The sequence below is a fragment of the Oncorhynchus tshawytscha genome, linkage group LG25 (assembly GCF_018296145.1).
Source record: "Oncorhynchus tshawytscha isolate Ot180627B linkage group LG25, Otsh_v2.0, whole genome shotgun sequence".
NCBI classification, from domain to species: domain Eukaryota; kingdom Metazoa; phylum Chordata; class Actinopteri; order Salmoniformes; family Salmonidae; genus Oncorhynchus; species Oncorhynchus tshawytscha.
This window is the reverse complement of record NC_056453.1, coordinates 46,091,646-46,105,667: the sequence shown is the minus strand read 5'-3', so window position 1 is coordinate 46,105,667 and position 14,022 is coordinate 46,091,646. Positions and strand designations below refer to the sequence as shown.

Here is a 14,022-nt window from a genome sequence, read left to right as displayed (position 1 = left end):
GGGAGGCAGGGACAACTAGAGGGACGTGGGGACAACTAGAGGGAGGCGGGGACAACTAGAGGGAGGCGGGGACAACTAGAGGGAGGCGGGGACAACTAGAGGGAGGAGGGGACAACTAGAGGGAGGCGGGGACAACTAGTGGGAGGTGGGGACAACTAGAGGGAGGCGGGGACAACTAGAGGGAGGCGGGGACAACTAGAGGGAGGCGGGGACAACTAGAGGGAGGTGGGGACAACTAGAGGGAGGCAGGGACAACTAGAGGAAGGCGGGGACAACTAGAGGGAGGCGGGGACAACTACAAATGATCCAGCCTCCTGGTCAATCCTGAGGTGATTTATAAACCTCCGCAGAGGACAGGGCACAGTGTGTGTGTGTACCTACCCTCCTGGTCAATCCTGAGGTGATTTATAAACCTCCGCAGAGGACAGGGCACAGTGTGTGTGTGTACCTACCCTCCTGGTCAATCCTGAGGTGATTTATAAACCTCCGCAGAGGACAGGGCACAGTGTGTGTGTGTACCTACCCTCCTGGTCAATCCTGAGGTGATTTATAAACCTCCGCAGAGGACAGGGCACAGTGTGTGTGTGTACCTACCCTCCTGGTCAATCCTGAGGTGATTTATAAACCTCCGCAGAGGACAGGGCACAGTGTGTGTGTGTACCTACCCTCCTGGTCAATCCTGAGGTGATTTATAAACCTCCGCAGAGGACAGGGCACAGTGTGTGTGTGTACCTACCCTCCTGGTCAATCCTGAGGTGATTTATAAACCTCCGCAGAGGACAGGGCACAGTGTGTGTGTGTACCTACCCTCCTGGTCAATCCTGAGGTGATTTATAAACCTCCGCAGAGGACAGGGCACAGTGTGTGTGTGTACCTACCCTCCTGGTCAATCCTGAGGTGATTTATAAACCTCAGCAGAGGACAGGGCACAGTGTGTGTGTGTACCTACCCTCCTGGTCAATCCTGAGGTCGTAGAGAGGTGTTTTATAAACCTCAGCAGAGGACAGGGCACAGCGGGACAGAGGAACATGGTGAGACGGACCCAAGATGAACACCCTGCGACTACAGGGGAAAGAGAGGACTCAGTCACCTCACTGTCCTCAGTAGGACTAGGCTCAGCAGCTCAGTGGGCCAGTCATCATGGACCAGTCATCATGGACCAGTCAACAGGCCACTAGCAGCGTTGGCAGACCAGGCTTCGCTCATGTTGTTCCAAGGTGAGGCTGTGACAGAGGTTATACTGCTCCCTACTGTCTGTCTGAGGTAACTACAGGCTGATAGTTTCTTCATGGTGAAACAGAGCAGGCTAAGGATTTGATAAGGAGGGACAATGTAGAAAAAGCTATTTAAAAACCTGATGATACTTAAATTGTCGATGAAAATGTATTTTGTTACTGAAAAAATGTGTTTAATTTAGAAAACTCACTGAACATTAGTAATAGACATGATCAATGACTTACGTAACAGAAGGGTCTATTTGTTTGTAGGCGTGTGCAGCACAAGCACCACAGTAGGAATATCCTGCATGGCTGAAAACACATTACAATACACCATTACAACCTGCCTGAAAACATATTACAACCTGCCTGAAAACACATTACAACCTGCCTGGCTGAAAACACATCACAACCTGCCTGGCTGACAACACATCACAACCTGCCTGGCTGAAAACACATTATAACCTGCCTGGCTGACAACACACCACAACCTGCCTGGCTGAAAACACATTACAACCTGCCTGGCTGAAAACACATTACAACCTGCCTGGCTGACAACACATTATAACCTGCCTGGCTGACAACACATTACAACCTGCCTGGCTGAAAACACATTACAACCTGCCTGGCTGAAAACACATTACAACCTGCCTGGCTGAAAACACATTACAACCTGCCTGGCTGACAACACATTACAACCTGCCTGAAAACACATTACAACCTGCCTGGCTGAAAACACATTACAACCTGCCTGGCTGAAAAACATTACCTGCCTGGCTGAAAACACATTACAACCTGCCTGGCTGAAAACACATTACAACCTGCCTGGCTGACAACACATTACAACCTGCCTGACTGAAAACACATTACAACCTGCCTGAAAACACATTACAACCTGCCTGAAAACACATTACAACCTGCCTGGCTGAAAACACATTACAACCTGCCTGGCTGAAAACACATTACAACCTGCCTGAAAACACATTACAACCTGCCTGGCTGAAAACACATAACAAGACACCATTACAACCAATAGAAGACATGACCCCCACCGCCCCAATCACTACATTCACATTTCAGTCATTCATATGCTGTGATCAAATGATATTCAGAATGACTTGGTGACAAGATGAGGCCTTTTCCTCGACTTTTCCTCAGAACAACTAGCACTGGAGCTTACGGTGCTATGATGGCTCTAGCAGGGCTGACAGTGGATTGTGCTTGAGACAGCCAACCTTCTAGTTGTGTATTCAGCTGGGAGCCTGCAGAGAGGGAGAAGAACACTTCATTAATCCATACCAAACAGAAACGACTCTTCTGCTGAACCCAATGCCTCTTATACACAGGGGAAAATAAACAACTCTTCTGCTGAACCCAATGCCTCTTATACACAGGGGAAAATAAACGACTCTTCTGCTGAACCCAATGCCTCTTATACACAGGGGAACATAAACGACTCTTCTGCTGAACCCAATGCCTCTTATACACAGGGGAAAATAAACGACTCATCTGCTGAACCCAATGCCTCTTATACACAGGGGAACATAAACAACTCTTCTGCTGAACCCAATGCCTCTTATACACAGGGGAACATAAACGACTCTTCTGCTGAACCCAATGCCTCTTATACACAGGGGAACAGACTCAGGTCGACATTATTAACTGCAATAGAGAGAGTCAGCGGTTTTTAAGTTTCTTGGCATCCACGTCACAGAGGACTTGACATGGCTGAGGTTCGGCATGCTACCCCGGGGCCTCTCTAAGTACTACTGCTTCACCGTTGAGAGAATCGTGACCAGTTGCATCACAGACTGGTGCAGGAATTGCTCTGTCCACGACCGCAAGGCCCTCCAGCGGGTGGTGAAGACGGCCCAGTAGATGTGTAAGAGGACAGTCCTCCCACCCATCCAGGACATCTCCTCTAAAACGGTGGCTGAGGAAGGCCTGCAGCATCACCAAGGACCCCACACACCAGCTGTACACTGCCTTACCGTCCAGCAGACAGCATCGGAGCACCTCACCTTAGCACACATCCCCCTTCCCCAAAACCTACCATGCACAATTTAAACACTTGTCCCCCTATCCCCCTTCCCCAAAACCTACCATGCACAATTTAAACACTTGTCCCCCTATCCCCCTTCCCCAAAACCTACCATGCACAATTTAAACACTTGTCCCCCTATCCCCCTTCCCCAAAACCTACCATGCACAATTTAAACACTTGTCCCCCTATCCCCCTTCCCCAAAACCTACCATGCACAATTTAAACACTTGTCCCCCTATCCCCCTTCCCCAAAACCTACCATGCACAATTTAAACACTTGTCCCCCTATCCCCTTCCCCAAAACCTACCATGCACAATTTAAACACTTGTCCCCCTATCCCCCTTCCCCAAAACCTACCATGCACAATTTAAACACTTGTCCCCCTATCCCCTTACCCAAAACCTACCATGCACAATTTAAACACTTGTCCCCCTATCCCCCTTACCCAAAACCTACCATGCACAATTTAAACACTTGTCCCCCTATCCCCCTTCCCCAAAACCTACCATGCACAATTTAAACACTTGTCCCCCTATCCCCCTTACCCAAAACCTACCATGCACAATTTAAACACTTGTCCCCCTATCCTCCTTCCCCAAAACATGTGTAAATACCGGACTATAAATGGTGCATTCCTGTTTTATACACTGAAAGGTTTATTCTATTCTACTGAGACATTTACTTGATGTTCGTGTTCTTATCATTTAGTATATCTTATCGTTTCCAGAAGGAATCTGCAGTCAGCATTTGGCTGGATGGTGTAGACCATGTGTGTACTGTACATACAACTAATACAACTAAACACATTTGGTTGGAGTCTGTATGTGAAATAATGCAAGTCCTTGTGATGCTAAACATTGTCTGCATGGTAAGGAGTTTGACAGCACAGAAAGATCTGGGACAAGGCTAATAGAAGCTACTTCATTGTTATGTGTGACTGACTGGGCTGGAGCAGAGAGATAACAAGGAGATACAGGTCTGGTTAATGTGTTTACATCCCAAGTGGCACCTTATTCCCTTTATAGGGCACTAATTTGACCAGGGACCATAGAATAGGGCACTAATTACTAGGGAACATAGAATAGGGCACTAATTTGACTAGAGACTATAGAATAGGGCACTAATTTGACCAGGGACCATAGAATTAGGGCACTAATTTGACCAGGGACCATAGAATAGGGCACTAATTTGACCAGGGACCATAGAATAGGGCACTAATTTGACCAGGGACCATAGAAAAGGGCACTAATTTGACCAGGGACCAAAGAATAGGGCACAATTTGACCAGGGACCATTAGGGCACTAATTTGACCAGGGACCATAGAATAGGGCACTAATTTGACCAGGGACCATAGAATAGGGCACTAATTTGACCAGGGACCATAGACTAGGGCACTAATTTGACCAGGGACCATAGAATAGGGCACTAATTTAACCAGGGACCATAGAATAGGGCACTAATTTAACCAGGGACCATAGAATAGGGCACTAATTTGACCAGGGACCATAGGGGACTAATTTGACCAGGGACCATAGGGGACTAATTTGACCAGGGACCATAGAATATGGCACTCATTTGACCAGGGACCATAGAATAGGGCACTAATTTGACCAGGGACCATAGAATAGGGCACTAATTTGACTAGGGACCATAGAATAGGGCACTAATTACCAGGGACCATAGAATAGGGCACTAATCTGACCAGGGACCATAGAATAGGGCACTAATTTAACCAGGGACCATAGAATAGGGCACTAATTTAACCAGGGACCATAGAATAGGGCACTAAATTTGACCAGGGACCATAGGGGACTAATTTGACCAGGGACCATAGGGGACTAATTTGACCAGGGACCATAGAATATGGCACTCATTTGACCAGGGACCATAGAATAGGGCACTAATTTGACCAGGGACCATAGAATAGGGCACTAATTTGACTAGGGACCATAGAATAGGGCACTAATTACCAGGGACCATAGAATAGGGCACTAATCTGACCAGGGACCATAGAATAGGGCACTAATTTGACCAGGGACCATAGAATAGGGCACTAATTACCAGGGACCATAGAATAGGGCACTAATTTGACCAGGGACCATAGAATAGGGCACTAATTTGACCAGGGACCATAGAATAGGGCATTAATTACCAGGGACCATAGAATAGGGCACTAATTACTAGGGACCATAGAATAGGGCACTAATTTGACCAGGGACCATAGAATAGGGCACTAATTTGACCAGGGACCATAGAATAGGGCACTAATTTGACCAGGGACCATAGAATAGGGCACTAATTTGACCAGGGACCATAGAATAGGGAACTAATTTGACCAGAGACCATAGAATAGCGCACTCATTTGACCAGGGACCATAGAATAGGGCACTAATTTGACCAGGGACCATAGAATAGGGCATTAATTACCAGGGACCATAGAATAGGGCACTAATTACCAGGGACCATAGAATAGGGCACTAATTTAGTTCAACAGAAAACCCAAACATATGGCAGCAGATCCACAAGGTCTGCCATGAGAGGTGACTGTATAGTTCCCTTAAGGAAAAGCACCTTTAGTAAATCTGTTTTCTCTGTGAGAGCTTCCCATGTCTGGAATACACTGCCATCAGACACACATAACTGCACCACATATCACACTTTCACAAAATGCTTGAGTTAAAAGAAGTCGCTACATCCTCACGGTAAGATATTTTGAACACAGTAATATCCTAACTCACAGATTCCTTCACATGTATATTGCAATGTGAGAGAAAAATGTATGTAACGTGACATACACTAAACCCCTTGGATTAGGGTTTGTTTAAATGCCACCCCCCACAAAAAATCTACTTTTGATGATCATTTGACAGAAGCCGTATCCCTTCTAGCCACAACCCTAGACTAGTCGCTACAGTTGGCTAATAAGGAACATAGTAGCAAGCTTGTTAAATAAACTAAATGAATAGTGATGTGTGAGATGAGAGATAAACTAGCTAGCTGGTCCCAATATGAGCACTCAATTTGCTGCCTAGACCTACACAGGGAGGTGGTCCTTTTGTTCCAGGCGAGAGGGATTTACAGTGCCTTGCGAAAGTATTCGGCCCCCTTGAACTTTGCGACCTTTTGCCACATTTCAGGCTTCAAACATAAAGATATAAAACTGTATTTTTTTGTGAAGAATCATCAACAAGTGGGACACAATCATGAAGTGGAACGACATTTATTGGATATTTCAAACTTTTTTAACAAATCAAAAACTAAAAAATTGGGCGTGCAAAATTATTCAGCCCCTTTACTTTCAGTGCAGCAAACACTCTCTAGAAGTTCAGTGAGGATCTCTGAATGATCCAATGTTGACCTAAATGACTAATGATGATAAATACAATCCACCTGTGTGTAATCAAGTCTCCGTATAAATGCACCTGCACTGTGATAGTCTCAGAGGTCCGTTAAAAGCGCAGAAAGCATCATGAAGAACAAGGAACACACCAGGCAGGTCCGAGATACTGTTGTGAAGAAGTTTAAAGCCGGATTTGGATACAAAAAGATTTCCCAAGCTTTAAACATCCCAAGGAGCACTGTGCAAGCGATAATATTGAAATGGAAGGAGTATCAGACCACTGCAAATCTACCAAGACCTGGCCGTCCCTCTAAACTTTCAGCTCATACAAGGAGAAGACTGATCAGAGATGCAGCCAAGAGGCCCATGATCACTCTGGATGAACTGCAGAGATCTACAGCTGAGGTGTCCATAGGACAACAATCAGTCGTATATTGCACAAATCTGGCCTTTATGGAAGAGTGGCAAGAAGAAAGCCATTTCTTAAAGATATCCATAAAAAGTGCCGTTAAAAGTTTGCCACAAGCCACCTGGGAGACACACCAAACATGTGGAAGAAGGTGCTCTGGTCAGATGAAACCAAAATTGAACTTTTTGGCAACAATGCAAAACGTTATGTTTGGCGTAAAAGCAACACAGCTCATCACCCTGAACACACCATCCCCACTGTCAAACATGGTGGTGGCAGCATCATGGTTTGGGCCTGCTTTTCTTCAGCAGGGACAGGGAAGATGGTTAAAATTGATGGGAAGATGGATGGAGCCAAATACAGGACCATTCTGGAAGAAAACCTGATGGAGTCTGCAAAAGACCTGAGACTGGGACAGAGATTTGTCTTCCAACAAGACAATGATCCAAAACATAAAGCAAAATCTACAATGGAATGGTTCAAAAATAAACATATCCAGGTGTTAGAATGGCCAAGTCAAAGTCCAGACCTGAATCCAATCGAGAATCTGTGGAAAGAACTGAAAACTGCTGTTCACAAATGCTCTCCATCCAACCTCACTGAGCTCGAGCTGTTTTGCAAGGAGGAATGGGAAAAAATGTCAGTTTCTCGATGTGCAAAACTGATAGAGACATACCCCAAGCGACTTACAGCTGTAATCGCAGCAAAAGGTGGCGCTACAAAGTATTAACTTAAGGGGGCTGAATCATTTTGCACGCCCAATTTTTCAGTTTTTGATTTGTTAAAAAAGTTTGAAATATCCAATAAATGTCGTTCCACTTCATGATTGTGTCCCACTTGTTGTTGATTCTTCACAAAAAAATACAGTTTTATATCTTTATGTTTGAAGCCTGAAATGTGGCAAAAGGTCGCAAAGTTCAAGGGGGCCGAATACTTTCGCAAGGCACTGTATATGTGGACCAAACAACCAGGGAGGGCCAGTCAGCTAGCCAGATCAACTCGCTGCAGAAGTACGTTGGTGGAGTAGGCTATAATGATAGATGGATGGGGAAATCTTTGCTATAATGGTTAACTGACTGTTCACTGAGATGGTTGTCAGTGTTTTGACATAATTAGCTAGCTAATGCTGTTGACAAGGGTACCTGTAACTACCTAGCCATTTATTAGCCATTTAACTACCTAGCCATTTTAATGACCAGGTCATAGAGCACACCATTTATTCCAATGACCAGGTCATGTAGCACACCATTTATTCCAATGACCAGGTCCTAGAGCACACCATTTATTCCAATGACCAGGTCATGTAGCACACCATTTATTCCAATGACCAGGTCATAGAGCACACCATTTATTCCAATGACCAGATCCTAGAGCACACCATTTATTCCAATGACTAGGTCATCTAGCACACCATTTATTCCAATGACCAGGTCCTAGAGCACACCATTATTCCAATGACTAGGTCAAAGAGCACACCATTTATTCCAATGACCAGGTCATGTAGCACACCATTTATTCCAATGACCAGGTCCTAGAGCACACCATTTATTCCAATGACCAGGTCATGTAGCACACCATTTATTCCAATGACCAGGTCCTAGAGCACACCATTTATTGCAATGACTAGGTCATCTAGCACACCATTTATTCCAATGACCAGGTCCTAGAGCACACCATTATTCCAATGACTAGGTCAAAGAGCACACCATTTATTCCAATGACCAGGTCATGTAGCACACCATTTATTCCAATGACCAGGTCATAGAGCACACCATTTATTCCAATGACCAGGTCATGTAGCACACCATTTATTCCAATGACCAGGTCATAGAGCACACCATTTATTCCAATGACCAGGTCATAGAGCACACCATTTATTCCAATGACCAGGTCATGTAGCACACCATTTATTCCAATGACCAGGTCCTAGAGCACACCATTATTCCAATGACTAGGTCAAAGAGCACACCATTATTCCAATGACCAGGTCATAGAGCACACCATTTATTCCAATGACCAGGTCATAGAGCACACCATTTATTTTATAGAGCACACCATTCCAATGACCAGGTCATAGAGCACACCATTTATTCCAATGACCAGGTCATAGAGCACACCATTTATTCCAATGACCAGGTCATAGAGCACACCATTTATTCCAATGACCAGGTCATAGAGCACACCATTTATTCCAATGACCAGGTCATAGAGCACACCATTTATTCCAATGACCAGGTCATAGAGCACACCATTTATTCCAATGACCAGGTCATAGAGCACACCATTTATTCCAATGACCAGGTCATAGAGCACACCATTTATTCCAATGACCAGGTCATAGAGCACACCATTTATTTCGCCAAACCATTTCCACTGAACGCCCATGGATAAAAGTTCTGAGTAAACAAGACATGAGTGGATCAAATAAATGTTATGTGTTAGCTATATTCTAACCTAGTTTGTAAATTACAAATCTGCCTATTCCGCTGTTTGATAAAGAAGTGACAGCTGATGCAAGCTAAGTAGCAGCCTGTTGCTCTGGACCAGCTGATAGAGAACGGCCTGTTGTTTTTCCTCACCTCTCTCCTACTCAAATAGACAGCTAGCTAACTAACTAACTAGTTACTCCCCCTGGACAACAGTCCCATTGAAAGATAGATCTGTAGCTGGCTAGTTAGCAAGGTTTGGTAACCAGTTTAGCTACTTACCCGGACAACAACCCAAACATTACAGAGGCCCATATGCAGCTAGTTATCTTGACCCTATTAGCTAACGTTAAAACTAGTTAACCCTGGTCTCTGACCCGTCCCCCGGTCCAGTTCTATACCTGAGGTGGTGTACCCTGGTCTCTGACCCGTCCCCCGGTCCAGTTCTATACCTGAGGCTGTGTACCCTGGTCTCTGACCCGTCCCGCGGTCCAGTTCTATACCTGAGGCTGTGTACCCTGGTCTCTGACCAGTTCCCCGGTCCAGTTCTATACCTGAGGCGGTGTACCCTGGTCTCTGACCCGTCCCGCGGTCCAGTTCTATACCTGAGGCTGTGTACCCTGGTCTCTGACCCATTCCCGGTCCAGTTCTATACCTGAGGCTGTACCCTGGTGACCCTGGTCTATACCTGACCCATTCCCGGTCCAGTTCTATACCTGAGGCTGTGGTCTCTGACCCTGGTCTACCTGAGGCCCGTTCTGACCCGGTCCAGTTCTATACCTGAGGCTGTGTACCCTGGTCTCTGACCCGTGCCCCGGTCCAGTTCTATACCTGAGGCTTTGTACCCTGGTCTCTGACCCATTCCCCGGTCCAGTTCTATACCTGAGGCTGTGTACCCTGGTCTCTGACCCATTCCCCGGTCCAGTTCTATACCTGAGGCTGTGTACCCTGGTCTCTGACCCATTCCCCGGTCCAGTTCTATACCTGAGGCTGTGTACCCTGGTCTCTGACCCGTGCCCCGGTCCAGTTCTATACCTGAGGCTTTGTACCCTGGTCTCTGACCCATTCCCCGGTCCAGTTCTATACCTGAGGCTGTGTACCCTGGTCTCTGACCCATTCCCGGTCCAGTTCTATACCTGAGGCTGTGTACCCTGGTCTCTGACCCGTTCCCCGGTCCAGTTCTATACCTGAGGCGGTGTACCCTGGTCTCTGACCCGTCCCGCGGTCCAGTTCTATACCTGAGGCTTTGTACCCTGGTCTCTGACCCATTCCCCGGTCCAGTTCTATACCTGAGGCTGTGTACCCTGGTCTCTGACCCATTCCCGGTCCAGTTCTATACCTGAGGCTGTGTACCCTGGTCTCTGACCCGTTCCCGGTCCAGTTCTATACCTGAGGCGGTGTACCCTGGTCTCTGACCCATTCCCCGGTCCAGTTCTATACCTGAGGCTGTGTACCCTGGTCTCTGACCCATTCCCCGGTCCAGTTCTATACCTGAGGCTGTGTACCCTGGTCTCTGACCCGTTCCCCGGTCCAGTTCTATACCTGAGGCGGTGTACCAACTGCCGGAGTGACTTGCTTCTCTGCAAACGGTTCGGTTCGACATCTTAGCTCCCGAACTGCCTTTCTTGGTAAGATGTCCGGTAGAAATAAACATCAATTAAAAACTCGGAGAAAAACAACTACCTAAATAGAAACCACCAATAAAAACAAAAAGTTGGCTAGACAAAGAAAGAATACAAAAATAGTTATCCAGATGGCGAAGTTGACATGTTGAGAAAAGTGTGCGTTTGATAGCAGACTAATATTACTTCAAAATAAGATTTTAAAACGAGGGTTTTAGTTACGGATGAACAAAACCCTCAATGCAGTTTGTCTGTTGTTTGCCAAAATAGCACTATTGGTTTGTCATAAATCGGACTCGATGGTAGCAACAGTACATCATAATAGACTAAAACTAAGATGTCTGGTTTAGCAGAGATCCAGTTCATAGGAGATATTAATCCCAGTGGGCAGAAGATGCATCACCGCACCAAGCAGACCGTCGACTAAATGCTAAATTATAAATTGTCATGCTGCGTCACCAGGTTGCTGAGATAATCCTCACGCAATTACATTTTAAATTGAGGGTATAAATCGAGCAGTCGAGTAAATTAATCGAGCAAACTGTTATTTTATTTTTTTATTAACAAATCAATGCAAAAAGTACATGGGAAACACAAGTATATATAAAGAATATGCTAATTACATTTGGGCTATTGGGTACAATATCACATTAAACAAGGACCTTAAGAGGCATACACACATTTATAATTATAACAGCTTTTTTGTTGGCAGAGTATTTCATTGTTTTAAAATGTAAATTAAATGTTCAATCTCTGCATAGAGTCAGAGCAAGTCAAAGCTGCTGCGTTGATCACGCCAGTCGGAACTAAAGTAACTCGGGAATTTTCCACCTGCTGATTTGTTGAGTTACAACCAGATAGCCTGTCGGAAATGTCCGAGTTTCTTAGTTCTGAAAAGCGTGTATGAATCGATTCCTTGATTCCCGATGGTCGCAAACATTTTCTTAAAATGACGTAAACCTGCGTGGATTGGCTGCTCGAGGAGAATATAGAGAAACGATTGGTTAAAATGTTTTGTAGGCGTGTAGAAAGAGTGGGTGATATGCCATAGATGTCTATGGGTAAATGCTCGGTTTGACTCAGTTCACGCATATATTCTATATTTCCTGATTTCCCCCATGAAAAACTGGAATAGATATGATTACAAAGCATAGTTATTACGTTCAGAACACATTTTCTAAAAGAATATCCCTTTTGCCGTGACATTGTGTATCGCAATGCCGTGACCCGGATTCGAACCGGGGTTGCTGCGGCCACAACGCAGAGTACTAACCACTATACGATCACGGCGAGCTACCAGGGCTTAAACTCACTTGGGAGATATTCCCCGAATAGTGTTCATCGAAAGATCAAGACATTGCTCATGCTGATATTAACACATGGTACAGGGCTGATTTTGCCCAATGCAGACCGTACGGGGACTTCTTCTGGACTAATAAACGAAACCAGGCCACATGGAATAATCCACAGAGTGTATTTAGGACTGGTAATGTCTGTTACTATATGGTTGCAGCGGCAGTTTATGTAAAGTTACCATAGTTAGCAACACTAACAACATGAACCCGACAGGTATTCACACAACTGTCAACTACGTACTTAAAAAACAATATGAATACTGTACAATGGAAATAAAACCATGTATTTGGTGTATCGTAGGCATCACATAGCACCTGATGCGAGTGTATTGTCTCACTAACAATGATTTAGCTGATAGTTGCTTTATTGAAGTTTCCATTATAATGATTTGTGATACGTGTTTTTTTAAGAATACAGAATGTCGCTCAAAATATCAGACTTTTGATATAAGGCATGTCAAGTTGAATGTGTTTATACGGCTGAAGAAACACTCCATAACATGTAGTCAATTACAGAAACATGTTTTATTTGTTCAACAAAAATGTATCATATAAAATAACAGGGAATCAGTACACACCAGCTGGTACACCTACACTATATATAGTGGTATATATTATACGTCCACCAGTGTAGTTCCTTCAGAGGTGTTAGATGCAGTCCTCATATTGAGAATGGTTTTGGAGGAGATGTGCAGCTAGAAACATAATGGGATTATGAGTCCTGGAAAAGAAGAAAAGCTAGGATTAATACAAATCAGTCATCAAATAAAACCAATAAAACAATTAGGTTTCATCAATGTGGGAATAACTATTCTTTATTTCAGTGCCCAGCTTCACAACACAACACAGGCTGATGTGAGACTGGGAAAGGAAATGTATTGGAGCCTGGTTCCTCTCTAGGTTTCTTCTTAGGTTCCTGCCTTTCTAGGGAGTTTTTCCCAGCCACTGTGCTTCTGCCTCTGCATTGCTTGCTCTTTGGGGTTTTAGGCTCGGTTTCTGTAAAGTACTTTGATATAAAAAGGGCTTTATAAAATAGATTTGATTGATATTGTAGCCCACCTTTCTTTGGCACAGAGAGCACCACAGGTCCAGATATGCCCGTGTTGGGAGAGACTGAAGATCTACCTTCTGTTTAGAGAGCTCTGCGTTGGACCTCTCGGTATCCTCCATCTTCTGGAGGGGAAGAGTAATGTAGAAGCACGTCAGCCTATATTTCCCTAGCCCCACAAGTTCACCATCATGTAGACAGTTAGTAACTTGTAGAGTTATTATAACAGTAACATCAATGTCTATAACATGGGCTAATAGTTCCCCAACCTCGGCTCAAGGCTTCATTCACGTTGAGGTGAAAGCATGTGGCAGAGGCTAATATTTCCCTAAAAACACTCTCTCACACACACACACACACACACACAATATAGTATTCTTAATTACCTTATCGTGTTCTTCTTAGTTCTTGTTTTTATAACTCACGTTTTTGTTCTACCTTGTTATTTTTAGTATTACATTGTTATTGATTAGTGCATTGTTGGTATTATTTGGTATTTTATTAGGATCCCCACTAGCTGTTGCAACTAACTACATACATATTTTTTAAAGGCACACAT

The 14,022-nt window shown here is 44.7% G+C and overlaps 1 protein-coding gene and 1 non-coding gene across 2 annotated transcripts in view; both read right to left on the bottom strand.

Annotated features, from left to right (window-relative positions):
- Positions 1–11,492, bottom strand: part of LOC112237440 (protein MEMO1-like) — a 37,353-nt gene extending 25,861 nt beyond the window's left edge. The window contains exons 1-4 of the mRNA XM_042305796.1: positions 10,981–11,492; positions 2,398–2,479; positions 1,461–1,529; positions 950–1,062 (exon numbers count right to left, since the gene is read on the bottom strand). Of these exons, the coding sequence (XP_042161730.1) occupies positions 950–1,062; positions 1,461–1,529; positions 2,398–2,479; positions 10,981–11,092 (376 nt within the window). The 5' untranslated portion in view covers positions 11,093–11,492. The remainder of the gene's footprint in view (positions 1–949; positions 1,063–1,460; positions 1,530–2,397; positions 2,480–10,980) is intronic.
- Positions 11,493–12,278: 786 nt separating this feature from the next.
- On the bottom strand, positions 12,279–12,350 carry trnah-gug. The gene has a single exon. It is a non-coding gene; the product is annotated as a tRNA-His (tRNA).
- Positions 12,351–14,022: the final 1,672 nt, after the last annotated feature.